Source organism: Lepus europaeus, chromosome 19 (genome assembly GCF_033115175.1).
Source record: "Lepus europaeus isolate LE1 chromosome 19, mLepTim1.pri, whole genome shotgun sequence".
NCBI lineage: Eukaryota > Metazoa > Chordata > Mammalia > Lagomorpha > Leporidae > Lepus > Lepus europaeus.
Genome location: NC_084845.1, coordinates 11,486,899 through 11,504,597, shown reverse-complemented (window position 1 = coordinate 11,504,597; position 17,699 = coordinate 11,486,899). Strand labels below are relative to the sequence as shown.

Genomic DNA, 17,699 nt, shown 5'->3' with positions numbered 1-17,699 from the left:
AATCCTTCTCCACCATTAGGCCTTCGCTAGGGCTAATAGGCTAATAGGCTAATCCTCCATCTGCGTCACTAGCATACTGGGTTCTAGTCCCGGTCGGGGCGCCAGATTCTGTCCCGGTTGCCCCTCTTCCAGGCCAGCTCTCTGCTATGGCCCGGGAGTGCAGTGGAGGATGGCCCAAGTGCTTGGGCCCTGCACCTGCATGGGAGACCACGGGAAGCACCTGGCTCCTGGATATGGGAAGCACGGCCATTGGGGGATGAACCAACAGCAAAGGAAGACTTTCTCTTTCTCTCTCTCTCACTGTCCACTCTGCCTGTCAAAAAAAGCAAAAACAAATCCTTCTCCACCCACTTGTTTGCAGCCTTGTCTAGGGATTTCCATACTTTCCCGTCCAAACCCACTCCTGAACTTGTGCAGTCATCCTTCCGTGGAAGCAAAGAGCTTGATGGCACTCATTTGCCTTCCTGGGGGCTCAGTGCTGCCCGGCCTGACACAGTGCTGTCAGTCGGAGCTCGCTCTCTGCTCAAGTCTTCAGCCCACAGACTAACGCCTTCGTCGTCTCAGCCGAGCACTGACCACGCTGTGGCCATGACTTTTGAGCATGAGTGTGTTTCTTCCTGCCGGCTTCACAGAGGGAAGGTTGGTGCTCACTGAGTCTTAGCAACCTCAGTATACGGGTTGTCTTCTTCGGTTGGGAACTCTGGCCTTCTCATTACGCCGCAGCTTCTCGTTGGCGTAGCTGGCCTGCCAGCACCAGACCGCTTGAGCTTTGGGGCCATTCTAGGCAGAGTAAGGGTCCCTTGAATGTAAGCACTGTGAAACTATTTTGGTTGATCTGGTAACTGAGTGACTACCAGGTACCAGGGGGGTAACGCACACACAGCGGATACGCTGGACAAGGGGCTGATTCACGTCCTGGGTGGCATGAAATTGAATCCCACGACTCAGAAAGGTGTGCAGACTGAACATTCTGTAAGTTGTTCGTCCCTGGACGTGTTCCACTGTGGCTGATCACGGGGACTGAAGCCTCAGACAGGGCCAGCGTGGGACATGGGGGGTGGGGAGGGGCCTTCTCCACGGTGGAGGTGGGTGGCTCCTTTTGATTTCTCAGGCCCAGAGCTGGAGGAGTTTGCTCGAGGACGAATCGTGTCTGGAGTCGCGCCCGTGTCTGACGTAGGTGAGACTCTGGGCTATGAGTTGGTGTTGATGCGAGTTAGGGGTGAGGACGATTGGGATGGGATGGATGTGTGTTACATGTGATAAGGCTGGAGTTTTGGGGTTTCCGGGCACAATGCTGAGGTTCGAACAAGTCCTCCCCTGCATGCAGGTGGAAGAATAATGGCCATGGCGGCAGTGTGGAGAGGGAGGGCTGGAGTGGGCGGTCAGGCAGTGGTCAAGACATCTACATGCCACACCTGAGTGCCCGGGGTGGACTCCAGGCCCCTGCTCCTGACTCCGGCTTCCTGCCTATGCAACTGGGCTTCGTGGTGCCACCTTCCTGGGAGACCTGCACAGCCTTCCCACCTCTTGGAGCCACCCTAGTCCTGTCCAGCCCTTGTGGGCATGTGGGGAGTGAGCCAGCAAGTGGGAGTGCGCTCGCTTTCTCCCCCTTATTTTTCTAATAAAAAGTATTGGGGCCAGCAGGAGGCAGTCAGGCTCCAGACCTCTGCCTTCATGGACGCATTACTGTTGTTATGACAGGGGAGCATCCGTTACCCTGGGAGTGGGCTGGGCTCCGGGGAGTTGGGCCCCGTTGTCCTCCGTCTCCTGTGTCGCCCCACCCCACCAAGCCACCACCTGAAGCCCTCACTGCGCGCCGGCACCCACAGGTGGGCTTCCACCTCTGGAACTGACAGCCAGATGCACGGGTGCTGGCTGTGCATGGCTCAGTCCCTGGTTTCTCCTCTAACAGCCAGACACGGACGGACGCAGCCTCTGCACCCCTGGGGCTCAGTGCCCGACTGCAGGAACAGACATTGAGTCAGAGACAGAGAGCGAGAGGGCCCAGGGAAACCCCAGCTGCTCCCAGACTCAGAAGAGGCAGGGACCCACCCAGCTGTAGTCGTGATCAGAGACCCTGGGACCCGACTGGGCACCCTGCCAGCTCTGTGTCTCCTGTCCGCACCCCTTCTGTTCCTGCCAATATTGCCGCTGTGGCTGTCACACAAGGGATGCTGGGAGCCGAGACGCAGGAGCGATCGCCCTGAGCTTCTGGAGCCTCTAAGAGACAGGGCCCGGGAGGTGCCCCAACACACCAGCACCCACACAACCCACATATGGGAACCCCCTTCTCCTTTAGGAAACGCACAGACACCCGCAAAAGCCCAAGTGGGCCAGGACAGACACTGACAGGCCTGGAAAACCCATGGGCCAAACAGAGCTGAAGACAGACAAGTGCTCACTGCCTCCCGTGAGAATAAACAGACCCTCACATGCACTCTACACCCCTCCATCTCCCCCTGCAGGTCCCTGCCAACATCCAGGAAAGGGAGGCGGGTAGAGTGACGGGCAGTGAGCTGCCACTGGGCTGCCTGGGCAGGAAGTGTGTGTCCTCTGGCTCCCAAGTAAACACTGTGGTAATGATGAGAGGAGAGGCGGGGACTGGGTGAGATTGCATAACTGAGTTGGGATCCAGACTCAGGATAAAAGGCCCAGCGCCAGGAGGCTGCAGCAGGTGGAAAGCCGTCGGCCAGGACCATGGAGGTCAGCGTGCTCCTCTTCCTGGCTTTCCTCGCGGGCCTCCTGCTGCTTCTGCTCAGGGGCCACCCCAAGGCCCACGGCCGCCTCCCCCCGGGACCCCACCCTCTGCCCGTCCTGGGGAACCTCCTGCAGATGGACAGGAAGGGCCTGCTCCGCTCCTTCCTGCGGGTGAGACACAGATGGACGGGTCGGTCCTGGGTGAGCCGCTCCCTGCTTGGGTGCCTAGGGCTCACGTGCCAGAGAGAGCCGGGCCTCCTTCCAGGCTCCTGCAGGGAGTAGGGGCACTGGAGAGCTGGGGCGCAGAGCCAGCAGGTAGTGGTGGTGGTCAGATTGTCACAGGTGACCCTGCTGAACTGGAGCTGCAGGTGACAGCACGGGGCAGATGGGTGTGAGCCACGGGTGCAGAGTTGTACTCTCCCCTGCCTTCATTGTCACCTCCTTGGGTGCCTGCCTGTGCCTGGCAGAGAACGAGAAAGGGTGGTGACAGTAAATCATCAAATAGATTGTTGCGTCTGCCATCAAGAGAGAGCAAAGACCAGCCAAGCCAATGCCAGGTCCAAGGGGACAAGGGAGGGAGAGCAGGCAGGGAGCCTGGTGGGGCACGCTTGTCAATACAAGCCTGTGGGCAGGTGCTGTGCTGCAGCAGGCTACGCTGCCGCCTGGGGCGTCGGCACCCACATCCTCTGCTTCTCTGTTCCATCAGCTTCCTGCTAATGCATCCAGGGGCAGCAGAGGATGGCGCCGGTGCTGGGGCCCTGCCTCCCACATGGGAGTCCCAGATGGGTGTGGGCTCCTGACTTCCGCCGGGACCAGATCTGGTGTTGGGCATTTGGGGAGTGACCTAGCAGATGTAGGATCTCTCCGCGGCTCCGGCCGTTGTGACCATTTGGGGAGTGAACCAACGGAAGGAAGACCTTTCTCTCTGTCTCTCCCTCTCACTGTCTGTAACTCTGCCTGTCAAATAAATAAATGAATCTTTTTAAAATATTAAGCGTATGAAGCAGATGCACTGTAACACAGCTGAGTCTCCAGCAGTGTCTGCCAGACTCCGGGCCGCTGCTTTCATTCGTGCTTCCTGTTCTCCTGGCTCAGTAACAATTAGCCAGCGTCTATGAACCCATTACCAATGGGAAATGGGATGAGCCAGTAACTTCCAGTTCCTCTGCTTCCTCCCCCTGCCAGGCCAACCAATTCCTGAATCTTGTCACCCATTTTTTAAAAAATATTAATCTTATTGATTTGAAAGGCAGAGTTGCAGTTCAGGCCTAAGCCAGGACTCTAGAACCCCATCTGGGTCTCCCACATGGGTGCAGGGGCCCACGCACTTAGGCCACCTTCTGAGCTTTCCTGAGTGCATTAGCAGGAGCTGGATTGGAAGTGGAGCAGCTGGGACTTGAACTGCTGTCCACATGAGACTTGCACTGGTGTCCACATAGCGGCTTTGCCCACTATGCCACACTGCCAGCCCCAAAAATTCCTTTATTCATTTGAGAGGCATAATTAGAAAGAGACAGACAGAGAGAGACAGAGATCTTCCATCTACTGGTTCACTGCTAAAAGGGCTAAAACATCTGAGGCCGGGCCAGACATTAGCCAGGAGCCAGGAACTCCGTCTGGGTCTCTCCTGTGAGTAGCAGGGTCATGAGCACTGGGGCCATCCTCTGCTGCTTTCCCAGATGCATCAGAAGGGACCTGGATGGGAAGTGGAGCAGCTGAGACTCGAACCAGTGATGCTACAGATGCCGGCATGGCAGGGGGGCGGCTTAGCCCCTGGGTCACAAGGCCGGTGCCTGATCCCCCTCTGTAAGGGCATTTTTGCCAGCGCAGCTCAGTGGGGACGACAGTGCCTCCGCGGACAGAACCTGCTGTCTCACTGCTCCTTTTCTCTGCCAGGGCTGGCCATCAATCCCACACAGTCCCCGTCACCGTGAGAGCCACATCCGCCTTAAGATGCGTGTGCATTTGTAGGGGTCTTGGCGGCTGTCTCCTGGCTCACCGGACGCCAGGACCCGTCAGCACTGCCAATGAAGGGGTTTCAGTTTCGGGTGGGGATGGGCTGGCACTGGTCTCTGGAGACCCTTTCTGCATGGAGCAGTCTAAGCCTCGGGGTGTCCAATATATTTCATGCAAACAGCACGGGATGTCCACTAGTGTTTGACAAATACGCTTCTTATTTGTTGGACAGGGCAAGTTAACATCCTGTCACCAGAGCACGGGGATGTTGCGTCACCTTTGTCCCTGCTGTGACAATGGCCCAGAGAGAACCCACAGAGGTCACCAGGGGTTGGACAGCACGGGGTGTGGCCAGGGCGATGGCTGCTGCCAGCGGCATTCGCTCAGCCCCTGGTCCCACCGTCTGCTGGGCACAGGGGCGCATTCAGGGACAGGAGGCCCAACAGCCCCTGCCCCTCGGGAGCTGACAGGCGACTGCAGAGGCAGACGAAAGACACAGAATCCACGCGGTGACAGTGAGCGCTCTGCTGGGTGGCCGGCGACACATGTGAAGACCCGGGCATTTTAGCTCACTCGAGGGTGGATCAGAGAGGGGGAGGAGAAGAGGAAGGCGTCCCTGGCAGGCACTGGGAGAAAACTAGGAATGAGCCGTTCCAGTTCTAGTCCCGGCTGCTCCTCTTCTGATCCAGCTCTCTGCTGTGGCCTGGGAAAGCAGTAGAAGATGGCCCAAGTGTTTGGGCCCCTGCACCCATGTGGGAGACCTGGAAGAAACTCCTGGCTCCTGCCTTCGGATTGGTGCGACTTCAGCAATTCGGCCATCTGGGGAGAGAACCAGTAGTTGGAAGACCTCTCTCTGTCTGTCTGTCTGCCTGTCTCTGCCTCAGCCTCTTTGTAACTCTGCCTTTGAAATAAACAAATGCAAATGTTAAGATTGATTAGAAAGGCCAGCATTGAGGTACAGTGGGTTAAGCTGCTGCCTGTGATGCTGGCATCCCATGTGAGCACTGGTTCAAGTCCCAGCTGCTCCACTTCTGATCCAGTTCCCTGCTAATGCACTTGGGAAAGCAGCAGAAGCTGGTCCAAGTGTTTGCGATGCCGGCACTGCGGGCAGTGGGTCTACCCACTATGCCACAGCGCCAGCCCCAACATTTGCATTTGATAATGAGCTTTTTAGCTTCAGTTACAACTTTGTAATAATGCTTTAAAATTTCTAGGCAAATTATCTTGTATTAAGATGTTGTCGTTTTTTAACATGATTTCAGTTTAACAAAAAGTATTTGTGACAGAAAACACTTGTTGGTTAAGTGGTCTCAATATGCAGTCTTCTATTGACCATGAAGATGGTGGGTTTTTTGAAAATGCTAAAACTTCAGATAAATCTGTTATTTGTTCATTTTCACTTCTTTAGCGAGAAGGTAGAGAGACAAAGGCACAGAACAAGAGCTCCTGCTAGCTCTGGTTCGCTCCCCAAAGGGCCACAGAGGCCGGGGCTGGGCGGGGTAGAACCCAGGGGCCTGGAACTCCACCCGAGCCTCCCACGTGGGGGCAGGCCCAGGGACGTTGGCCGTCCTCTACCGCCATCCAGGTGCTGCCTCAGAAGCCGAGGAGCCGGGCCAGGACCAGGCCCTGCAGCTGGAGAGGCAGGCGCCCCAGCGATGACCCAGCCGCTGCCCCACAGCCACCCTGACTTCGCGATCCATTTCCCTGCATGCGGCTGCCTTGCTCATGAACGACCTGTTTCTCCCACTCCTCCGTCCACTCCTCCCTCTCGGCTCGGAGAATCCGGGCTTAGGCACCTTTGAGCCGTGCTTCATGGTGGCAAAGATTTCGCTTTTCTCGCGGGAAGGGCTTGAGGCAGAGCATAGGAGGGTGCCTGAGGGCGGTGGGCAGATTGTCCCCCAGCGCGCTTCTGGTGTGGGTGGAGGGGCAGCTTCCGCAACTCAGCCTCGGGGTTGCTGGGGGGGCACCAAGGGCAATTCTAGGGAGGACTCAGGAGAGGACAGGGGCTGCTGGGGGAGGCGAGGCCTAGTTGGAGACGACCTCGGTGGAGCTGATCCCAGTGGGAACAGACGCGCTCGTGTGGTTGCCAAAGGCCATTCTGCCCAGAGCCCAGCTGGACCTGCAAACTCGGGCGAAGGTCACCCTTGTTAAGCAGCGGCGAAGGATCTGGGGAATCGTGTTCCGGGACTTTTGTGGGTGATGGAATTCAGGAGCCAAGAACTGGGCGCATCATCCGAGCAGCAAAGGGTTCGAGGTTCTGCTTGGCTCCTTTAAAAAAAAAAAAAAAAGGCCGGCGCCGCGGCTCACTAGGCTAATCCTCCGCCTTGCGGCGCTGGCACACCGGGTTCTAGTCCCGGTCGGGGCACCGGTCCTGTCCCGGATGCCCCTCTTCCAGGCCAACTCTCTGCTGTGGCCAGGGAGTGCAGTGGAGGATGGCCCAAGTCCTTGGGCCCTACACTCCATGGGAGACCAGGAGAAGCACCTGGCTCCTGCCATCGGAACAGCGCGGTGCGCCGGCCACAGCGCGCCAACCGCGGCGGCCATTGGAGGGTGAACCAACGGCAAAAGGAAGACCTTTCTCTCTCTCTCTCTCTCTCTCTCACTGTCCACTCTGCCTGTCAAAAAATAAAAAATAAAAAATTAACAAAAAAAAAAAAAAAGGAGGGGGGAGTGAGTGAGTGGAACTGGGCTCTGTAATGAAGAGGGAGGCAGAGCAGGAAGGTTGGGGACGCTCTGGGTCCTGCTGAGGACCGGGAACGGAGAGAGCGGCCGAGAGGCTGTTGGCTGAGAGTAGAATGCGGATGGAGGGAAGCCAGCTGCTCTCCCCAGGACGGCGGGGCCGGGAAGGAAGGCAGCTCCCGGGTCGCTGAGGCCGTGAGGCCCTGTGGGCAAGGTTTCCAGAGGGCTCCCTGCGGGACCTCCTCGCTGGCCTCCGCGGGGCTCTGCCACGTGAATTCTGGCCCCACAGCCTCTCACTGCCCCAGCGACGGCCCAGGTAGGCCCAGGTCAGCTCAGCCCAGACGGTGCAAGCCCCAGACCTAGGGGTACCAAGCGATGCTGGTTCGGCAGGCAGGCAGAGCGCACCAGCAGCTTGAGCCAGGGTGGCTGGGATCTCACTGGAAACTCAGACAGCCTGGGGTCCCAGCACAGAGGCTCGGGAGGGTGCAGCCACCATAGAGAGGGCCCCTCTAGGGCAATGCCTCCGGGAGCCATGGGAGTGAGGGGGCTGCTGAGACCCCTGGACTGGGAGACCACAGGCGTGAGACGCCAGCCCGCGGGAGCACAGCGGGGCACAGCCGGGAGAGCCAGAGCGCAGCAGAGCAGGTGTGTGGGGCTCGAGGTCCTACCCCCTGCTCCTGTGTGCCCAGGGAGGGGCCCTGGAGTCAGGGAGGTGCTCTCTAGCTACAGGCCTGTGGTTCTCCCGGGTGGGTCTGGACTCACTGGGGCCCCTCCCTTTGGCAGTGGGAGCAGCCACCCTCTGCCGGCCCTAGGGGGGCCTGTGAAGCGGTGCACAGGTCACGAGGGCCCCTGCCCCACAGACGGACCCTGGCCTTTACTGCTGTGGGTTTGGTGGGCTCCTCTCACACCTGTGTGTGTGCTCGCGCCCTCATCCCACGGCTGCGGGCTGCCTCAGCAGCAGGGCCCTCTCGGGATGTGGGGCCGTGGGCTCTGGACTCCGAGAGCTGTAAGAAATCAGTCTGTTCCCGAGAAGTCAGCCAGGCTCAGGACTGGGCCACAGCAGGGCCACATGGGCCGTGACCGGTGGTGAGATGCAGGAGGCGCCTGGCCCAGGTCACAGCCTGTGAGAGGGGCGGCCGGGACCCAGCAAGAAGAGGTCGCTTTTGTCCCAAAGTCCCCTAGTTGAAGCCACTCAACTTGGGCATGGATTTATTGAAGCCGGCGGGAACCAAAGGGGAGCTGGGGGAGAAGCAGTCAGAGATGGGGCCAACCATGGCAGCCCCGCGGAGCCTAGAGGGCATGACGCGGGCTGGGAGCTTCTCGTTGACTGGGATCACTCAGGCATGGTCGAGCAGCCAGGCTCTGTAGGGGGTACAGGAAGGGAGGCAGGGAGATGAGCGAGGGGCCTTTCCAGAGACCAGAACAGGACATGGCACACAGAACAGGCCAGATCCCAGCGAGTTGTCGTTGGCAGTGAATGAGTGAATGAGCGCATCCAGGTGATCGCTGTGGTGAGCCCTGGAACACCGGCTGTTCGAAATTCGCAGCCTTCTGTACTGCTCAGGGCACCAACCAGGGGGGCAGAGCCTCTGGCTGCGGGGTCGGGGCAAGGGCAACGGGGAGGAGGGGGTCAGGGAGGCGGCTGTGACCACTCTGTAGGCGACTGTCTCAGGTTCAGCAACTGACTGCCGCCGGCCCTGGGCGGGGTGTATTGGCAGTTCCGAGAGAAATACGGGGACGTGTTCACGGTGTACCTGGGATCCAGACCCGTGGTCGTCCTGTGTGGGACGGATGCCATCCGCGAGGCCCTCGTGGACCAAGCTGAGGCCTTTTCTGGCAGGGGGAAGATCGCCGTGATGGATCCGATCTTCCAGGGATACGGTGAGAGCAAGCGCTGTGGGGTGGAGCTGAGGGAAGGTGGGCCTGGGGTGGGGGCGATGGCTGGGGAGGCACCCAGTCTCCTTCCACCCCCCAGGAGTGATCTTTTCCAACGGGGAGCGCTGGCGGGCACTTCGGAGATTCTCCCTGGCCACCATGCGGGACTTCGGCATGGGGAAGCGGAGCGTGGAGGAGCGCATTCAGGAGGAGGCCCGGTGTCTGGTGGAGGAGCTGCGGAAATCCAAGGGTGAGGCCGTGAGCCAAGGGGACCGGGCAGCGCCCGGCAACCGGAAACCCGAGAGAGGGGCAGACATGGACCGGGAGGGATGCGAGGTGTGGTGTCCCAGGACAACGGGGCGTCCCGGGCTTGGTGCTTAACTCGAAACCTCGGAAAACCTGCTCCTGGCGACACCGCACTCACATTAAAGAAAGCAGAGAGGGGGCAGGGAAAGCGCCAGGTGTTCTGCAAACTGCGAGCCCTGTTCCCCTCCCTGGTGAAGCTGGCTGAGCTGAGAGCCAAGGACCAGGTCGGGTGCTGTACGATCGGCTGCCAGAGGGGGCGCTAGAGGAACTCTCGTCGGGATTTCTGGAGTCTCCATAAGGGGACTTGGAAGTGACAGTGTTAGCGCCTCCATCTCGTGGGTGTGGTCTTTGCCCTCTTTCCTACCCCAGTTCCTCAAGAGTTGCTGAGAGGTTGGGAAGGATGGAGAGCGAGAGAGCGAGACAGAGAGGGAGAGAGAGAAAGAGGCACAGAGCCAAATGTCTGCAATGGCCAGGATGAGGCAAGAGCAGAAGCCAGGAACTGGGGTCTCAAGCTGGGCAGGACCCCATCACTGCTGCCTTCCAGGGTCTGCACTGGTAGGAGCTGCACAGTCAGGAGCTGGGGCTTGGCATGGACCCCAGGTCCCTCTGTTGTGGATGGAGGCGGCCCAGCCCCCAGCCCCGCACGCACTCCTCCCTATCCCTCCACGCCACCTCCAGCCAGGGCCAGGGCGGGTGTCAGGCGGGTGCATAGGCATCAACTCACATATGCAGACCAGAGCCCTAGGGGTGGGCAGAAGAGACCAAGGGGGATCCACAGACAGGGGGGAGTGGTCAGAGTGTTTGATTGGACGCTTGTGGCCCTGGGTCTGGTGCTCCAGCCTGGGGGTTGGGGGGACTCACTGCACATGCGCTGTGCAGCTGGGCTCTCCTCAGCCTCTCAGTTTGCCCACTTGGGAACCGGGGTGATCACAGGCTGTGCCTTCCTCCGCTGCTGTGGGGAGAATGAGACAGAACAGCATGGGAAGGCCTAAGAGAGGACCCGACATGCTATGTGCACGGGAGGCTGCCAGCTACTGCCGTTCCAGCCGATCATGACTGAGTGCTGGGGTGGTCACACAGCCGCACGTTCCCCAAGCCCGTGATGCTGTGTCTCACCTTCTGCTGCTGCCTCCTCCTAGGAGCCCTCCTGGACAACACCTTCCTCTTCCACTCGGTCACCTCCAATATCATCTGCTCCATTGTCTTTGGAAAACGCTTTGACTACAAGGACCCTGTGTTCCTGCGGCTGCTGGACCTGTTCTTCCAGTCCTTCTCCCTCATCAGCTCCTTCTCCAGCCAGGTCTGCCTGGTGTGGGTGGGGTGAAGTGGAGCGGGGGGGGGGGGGGAGGAGGAATTGATGTAGAGGAGGATCTGCTCTGGGGGTTATGAGACTTGGAGCAGGGAGAAGGAGGAAAAGGTACAGGAGGAGGAAGAGGAGGTGGAGGAGGAGAAGCAGCAGGAGGAAACACAGCCAGGACAGAGACACAGGAGAGCAGCAAACGTGGGAGGAAGACGCAGTGAGACACACGGAGAGAGAGGAGAGGAAGAGAGGGCCGGGAGGTTGCAGTTAGCCACAGAGGGCCACAGAGATGAGAGGAAGGAGCAGAGGAGAGCAGTGCCTGCTAGAGACAGAAAGCAAGTGAGAGCAAGAGCGAGAGCAAGTGAGAGGTGAGGAGGTGCTGGTGCCCAGGAGCCCTATCCTCCCGGCTCCGCCCCAGTGACCCCACCGCACTGTCTTCTTCCCTGCAGGTGTTCGAGCTCTTCTCGGGCTTCCTAAAGCACTTTCCCGGCACGCACAGGCAGATCTACAGAAACCTGCAGGAGATCAACGCTTTCATCGGCCAGAACGTAGAGAAGCACCGCGAAACCCTGGACCCCAGCAACCCCAGGGACTTCATCGATGTCTACCTGCTCCGCATGGACAAAGTGGGGCCCGGGAGGGGGGAGGGGCGTGGGGGAGGGGAAGAGAGGCAGAGGGAAGGAAGAGGCTGGGAAAGGGAGGAGAAAGATGGAGAGGGAGAGAGAGGGAGGGAGAGAGAGAGAGGAGAGAGACTGAGGCAAGTGACAAAAACAAAACAGCAGGGGCAGAAACCCACAGAGCCAGGGTGACAAGGGAAACAGCAAGAAAGGTGGAGAAGCAGAGGGGCGGGAAGAGAGGGTGGCACTGGGGCACACTGAGCTGAGCTGCTGCACACGAGCGACGGTTCAAGTCCCGGCTGCACTTCTCATCCAGCTCCCTGCTGATGCGCCTGGGAAGGCAGAATGAGATGGCCCAAGTGCTTGGGGATGGAGCTCCAGGCTCCAGGCTTCAGCCGGCCCAATCCAGCTGTTGAAGCCATTTTGGGAGTGAACCAGCATATGCAAGATCTCCGTCTGTCTCTGTAACTCTTTCTTTTAAATAAATAATTTTTATTAGAAAGAGAGAGAAGCACAGGAGTGGACAGGTGGAGGACAGGGAATAGCAGTGGACCAGACTGAGAGGGAGACCCAGAAACAGATGGAGAGAGACAGGCGGGCTGGGCTCCAGCCTTGCTGACCATCCCCTTCCCGCCCCGGACGCAGGACAAGTCCGACCCCAGCAGCGAGTTCCACCACCAGAACCTCATCATCACCGTGCTCTCGCTCTTCTTCGCCGGCACCGAGACCACCAGCACCACCCTCCGCTACGGCTTCCTGCTCATGCTCAAGTACCCACACGTCAGAGGTGGGCGGTGGACGGGCTCCTGTGTGGGGGAGCCGGCAGGCTCGGGGATGGCCCCCTCCGAGCCAGTCCTGCGGGTGGGTGAGGGAAGAGCCTGTGGATCCGAGCTGGACCCACTGGGCCCTCACCCGTCAGTCCCCCTGCACACTCCCGGCTCCGCTCCTCGGAGTCATCCAGGGACACAGGTGTGTGTTCAGGGAGGGGCGCGCTGACCATCTGGGCGGTGACAGCGGGCGGACTTGACTCAGCAGCGCCCTCGTGTGTTCACCCTTGTCTGCAGCGGGCTTCCTCCCCTGACCCTTCCCCAGCTGCCTCCCAGTCCTCACCACCCACGCAGCCCCCATTTTCCAGGACAATAATCCCCCCGTTGTGTCACCCCGGAGTACTCACCATCACCCCCCCATTCCTTCCTTCACATACTCAGTCCTCGCAAATGTGTTCATTCTTCATTCTTCCATATTCCAGCCATCCATCCATTCACGTCACGGGTTCACTGGGCTCCTTGCCTATGTTCCAATGGGCTGTTCATGAACCGGTCCATCTAGATAATTGATAAGCGAACACACCCATACACTCTCTGGCCCGTCGTTCATCATCAGTCTATGAACTGATCTGTCCACTGATAGGTTAATTTACATATTCCCATTATTTATCTAGTTGTCCATGGATTAATCTATTGATCTATTTCTTTGTTACACCCCTGAAAGTCTGGCATAGTCCCTCATTACCTACACACACTAAATAGTAGTTCATTTTCTCATGACCTTAGAGGGGAGTTCGGACAGGAGTTCTTAGTCTGAAATTCCTGAAGACTACAGGGTGTGTGTACTTGTGTGTGCACAGGTGTGTGTACACCTGTGTGTGTGAACTGTGTGTGCATTTGTCTATGTGTCACCAGTGTACATTTATGTGTCTGCACCTGTGCGTGTGGAGAGAACCCACATCGCTCATCAGATTTCCAGGCTGAGAATTCTTGTTCCTCCCTCCTGCCTTTACCCTGGGCTGGGGACTCTGAGGGGCACCAGTGGCCTCACCTTTGACGCAGGTGTCTTCTGGCGCCCTGGAAAGCAGGGTCTCTGCTGAGATGCCTCCTGCTTGGGCTTCCCTGGCCCCGCTTTTCCTTGCAGAGAGAGTCCAGAAGGAGATCGAGCAGGTGATCGGAACCCACCGCCCTCCGGCCCTCGATGACCGAGCCAAAATGCCCTACACGGACGCGGTCATCCACGAGATCCAGCGGGTCGGGGACCTCATCCCTATTGGGGTGCCCCACACAGTCACAAAAGACACGCAGTTCCGAGGCTACGTCATCCCCAAGGTGAGGCTAGCGGTGCCCGCCTCTTCCTGCAGGCGTCCTCGGTCTTCCTAACTCCAAAACGCAGCCTCTCATTGGTCCTGTTGTGTTTTTTTTTTGGGGGGGGGCGGGGGATCGTGCATAGGGCCAGGGACCGGTCCCCTCTCTAACCTTCGGACCTCCCTCAGAACACGGAAGTGTTCCCCATCCTGAGCTCGGCTCTCCACGACCCGCGCTACTTTGAAACGCCGAACACCTTCAACCCTGGCCACTTTCTGGATGCTGACGGGGCACTGAAGAGGAATGAAGGTTTTATGCCCTTCTCCCTGGGTAAGCCCCGCCTGTGGCCCCGCCCCCAGACCCCAGACCCCAGATCCAGGGCCCAGCCCCTGCCGGTTATGTTCCCTGCGTGATCCCAGCTGCCTGCAGGAGCCCAGACCACTTGTCCTCACTTTTCTTTTAAAAATATTATTCTTAAAGATGTATTCATTTATTTGAGAGAATAAGAGAGGGAGAGATTGAGCGATAGAGATGGAGAGAGAGAGAAGAGAGAGAGAAACAGAGATCTTCCATCCTCTGGTTCAGTCCCCAAGTGGCCAAGGCTGTGACAGACCAATGCATGGACCTTTTCCAAGTCTCCTACACAGGTGCAGGAGTCCAGGCACTTGGCCGTCCTCCACTGCTTTCCCAGGCGCATCAGCAGGGAGCTGGATCAGAAGTGGAGCAGCCGGGACTGGAACCAGCACCCATATGGAATGCCGGTGCTGAGACAGCGGCTTTACCTGCCATACCACAGCACTGGCCCTAAAATTATTTGAATTGTAGATCTTTGGGGACACCCTGTGGTAATCCGATACATGTAGTCAACTCAGGTTGGTTAGCATCGTCAGCTCCTTAAACATGTTTTACAAACCATTCTGTCGGCACAACAACCCCTCTGGGGGCTGGAGAGGCGAGATTAGGTCCCCAAGGCAAACTCTGGGCAAGGAGCACCTGGGGCGAGTCCTTTACCTCACCACACCGAGTGAGATGGCTTTCTTCAAAGAGAAAGTCTGCAGAGCCTACTCGGAGCTCACTGCCCTACGGGGACCCAAGAACAGCTCGCAGCAGGCGCCTTAGACACAGCCCGGCAGTGCTTGGGCGATGCCCAGCGGATGGCCAGTTCTGGTCAGCCAGGTAGGGAAGGTGTGAGAGGTGCGGTGGAGGTCAGTTCCTCCCTTCACAGTCCTATCCCAGGTCCAGAGAGAGGCGGGGTGGGGGGCGGAGAGGAGTAGGGACAGGGGTGGGAGGAGTATGGACAGAGAGGGACAGAGACGAGGAAAGAGAGATGGGGCCGATGGCTGAGAGTGAGTGGTGAACAGGACACAGAGGCAGGCAGAGAGGAGGGGCTAAGGAGGAAGGAGGAAGAAGAGGGAGAGGTAGAAAAAAGGGAGTGATAGGAGTAGAGAGGGAGAACCCAAATGAACAAGAAATAGTGTGTCTTCAGACAGAGATGAAAATGAGAGAGGGAGAGAGAGAGAGAGAGAGAGAGAAGGGTCAGATCCAGAGACAGAATGGGCATAGACAAAGAGGCAGACTCCCACAGGCAGACAGACAGAGTGAACCCTAAAGGCTTGAGAGTCAGAGATGCCAAACGGTGTACCAATGGCAGCTGCTGGCCGAGGGGGGCATCTGGTGGGGGATGACACACTCGGGCTGGCCTGCAAAATCTGGGCCATAGAACCTGTTCCGGAAGGAGAAGCAGGCCAGAGACTGCCCTAAGCACTGGTGGCTCCTGTCTGCTGCTTTCTGACTGGGCTGAAAGGACACAGACACTCGCCCTGACCCCTCCCCCACCAGCGCAATCTTCCAACCACTTGATGGTGGAGGAGATGCCAGGACAACCACACACACGCTGGCCCTTTGAGAGACCAAAAGTGAGGGGTGAGGCTCTGTGTCTGGGCTCGAAGTCCCAAGCGCTCGCCCAGCCTGGGGTCTACAACCTCCTGGGGTCCCACATGCCCAGGACCCTCTCACTGCGGCAAGCCTGTTCACAATTTCACACAATCTGGGGGCTGTATTTTTTTGAGTTCCTGAAGGCCGTGGTCTTGGGCTGAGAGCTGAAGACAAGGCAGACACGTGGTGCCAGAGACACCCGCCCGGCCCCCCACACTCCCAGGGACAAACACAAATAGACACACCTGCAGGATTCCTCACATGAGCTGGGTGCTTTGCCAAGAGTTGTTACCCGTGGTATCTTCCTTTGAGTTTACAGTAGCCCTGTGAGAGAGGTACCATTCTCCACCATGAGAAATCCTGACTAGGGTACACACACACACACACATCCTGCCGGAGGTGGCTCCTTCCACCCTGTAGGCTGCTGAACCATTTGGGAAGCCGACAAAAACTCCAGTCTCGGAGGTGAACGCGGCACACATCCAAAGGCTGGGCCCCGGTTTCAGGGGGTTTGGGAGCTCACCCTGAGTAGCAGGTTAAAGGTGGAGCCCATGCGGATCTGTGGCTATGGACACAGGTGAGTGATGTGGGCTGCTGTGTGTCCACAGGGAAGCGCATTTGTCTGGGCGAAGGCATCGCGCGGACCGAGCTGTTCCTCTTCTTCACCACCATCCTGCAGAACTTCTCCATCGCCAGCCCCGTGCCTCCCAAGGACATCGACCTCACTCCCCGGGAGAGTGGCGTGGGCAATGTGCCCCCAAGCTACCAGATGCGCTTCCTGGCCCGCTGAAGGGCCACAGGATCCCCCCACCCCCAGTCATTAGGTGTCCCCGCCTCTGTAGAGAATGGCCCCAACTCCTCCCACATCTTCCTGCCTCTGAGACCTGGGGCCAGCCAGGACCCTCCCCTTGGTCTCCACGGCGTGGGGAGTCCTCTTTGTGGTCCCATCTCCTTCCACTGGGCTGCGGCTTTTCCAAAGACTCGGGGAACTGTTCTCTTTCCTCTCCTCCCTGCGTGCGGGACCAGCCCCAGCCGCTAGGGGCAAGGATTATACCCAGTGTGCAGTTGAGCGACAGAGGCCAGGCAAGGTGCCAGCAGTCTGAGGTCACTGTGCCCCGGAGTGGAGGAGAGAGAGCCACGATGTCGCCACAGCCCACTCTGTTCAGTCGCCCGGTTAGGTGAGATGCACCCACGCAGCCGCACGAGGCCGTCCATTTAAAGGGACGGATTTGTGCCTTTCGCTCCTCCACAAGGTCCTTACAACCAAGGATCTGGTTGCAAACTGTGCCATTGCCCCAGGGGAACCCCGAACCCAGCAGCTGTGGATGTCCCAGATAAACGCGGTACACCTCTGAGGGCGGCTGTGCCTGGTTCCTTGCACCTCACGCGGCGTCTTGAGGCCCAGGGACGCCCCTCTCCCCTTGGTGGCCTCACCCGACATCTTCCATTTGTGAGAGGCCCTGGGCTCCCTGAGATGGTCCCTGAGATCAAGCAGACACACACACAGCCTGCCGTCCTCGGGCCGGGAGGTGACCCCTGATGTTTTACGTGTGACCTGTTTACCGTCAGGTCCCTGGGGAAGGCCTTCTGGTGAGACCCTGTCCCCTCCGTCAGTGCCCACTCTGCTGTGCTGTTCAGGGGCCCACTCCCCACAGCTGGGGCAGTGTGTGGCATGGACAGCTGTGAGAAGGACTGCTGAGGGGTGCATGGATGCATGGATGCAAGGCCAAATGAGCCACCTCCAAGACCACCCCAAGACGGGCACCAGGCCTCCTCCATCAGACTGTGGTACCGTCTGCATATCTCGCTTTCTTCTGATACCAGAATAAATTCCTGGCCCTAAAGGACCCTGACGGCCCTAGTCTTACCTCTCATGCTGGGAAGCCACCTTGTGACAAAACTGGCCGAGCGCCCTCTTGGGGCGGAGCCACATCAACACAGCCTGCACACATTCTACCCTTTCCAGTGGGACAAGCTGGCCGGTCCAGGGCCCTGCCCGTGATGACACCGCCAGACCAGCAGGTGGCCAATGGGAAGGCGGCCCTGGGACTTAAGCCTGAGATGCTAAGCTCCTGGCTCCTGTGGCCCCTCTCCCCTTTGGGCTCCTGCAGCCTCTGGAGAGTCACCAGGAGCTCTGCCAGGTGGAGTCCTGGCAACCCAGCCCGCCAATCAGAAATCAACAAACCACAGAGCAGCCTGCCTTTTAAGAGATGGCAGAGCTCAAGGCAGGCAGAGAGAGGACCATGGTGCTGTCCGCCT

The 17,699-nt window shown here is 58.7% G+C and overlaps 1 protein-coding gene across 1 annotated transcript; it reads left to right on the top strand.

Moving 5' to 3' along the window:
* Nucleotides 1-2,681: 2,681 nt before the first annotated feature.
* LOC133748165 (cytochrome P450 2B4) lies at nt 2,682-16,795 on the top strand. Its single transcript, XM_062176775.1, has 9 exons — nt 2,682-2,868; nt 9,051-9,213; nt 9,308-9,457; nt 10,653-10,813; nt 11,263-11,439; nt 12,076-12,217; nt 13,342-13,529; nt 13,694-13,835; nt 16,049-16,795. Exons 1-9 carry the CDS (start codon nt 2,698-2,700, stop codon nt 16,228-16,230), a joined length of 1,476 nt encoding a protein of 491 aa, XP_062032759.1. The 5' UTR covers nt 2,682-2,697; the 3' UTR covers nt 16,231-16,795.
* Nucleotides 16,796-17,699: the final 904 nt, after the last annotated feature.

What these genes read in the sequence shown, in the direction of transcription:
- LOC133748165 (XM_062176775.1), top strand. Translation starts at nt 2,698, where the DNA reads ATGGAGGTCAGCGTGCTCCTCTTCCTGGCTTTCCTCGCGGGCCTCCTG. An exon ending in CAAGTACCCACACGTCAGAG is followed by an intron (nt 12,218 to 13,341) that starts GTGGGCGGTGGA and finishes TTTTCCTTGCAG; the next exon opens with AGAGAGTCCAGAAGGAGATC. An exon ending in TTTTATGCCCTTCTCCCTGG is followed by an intron (nt 13,836 to 16,048) that starts GTAAGCCCCGCC and finishes GTGTGTCCACAG; the next exon opens with GGAAGCGCATTTGTCTGGGC.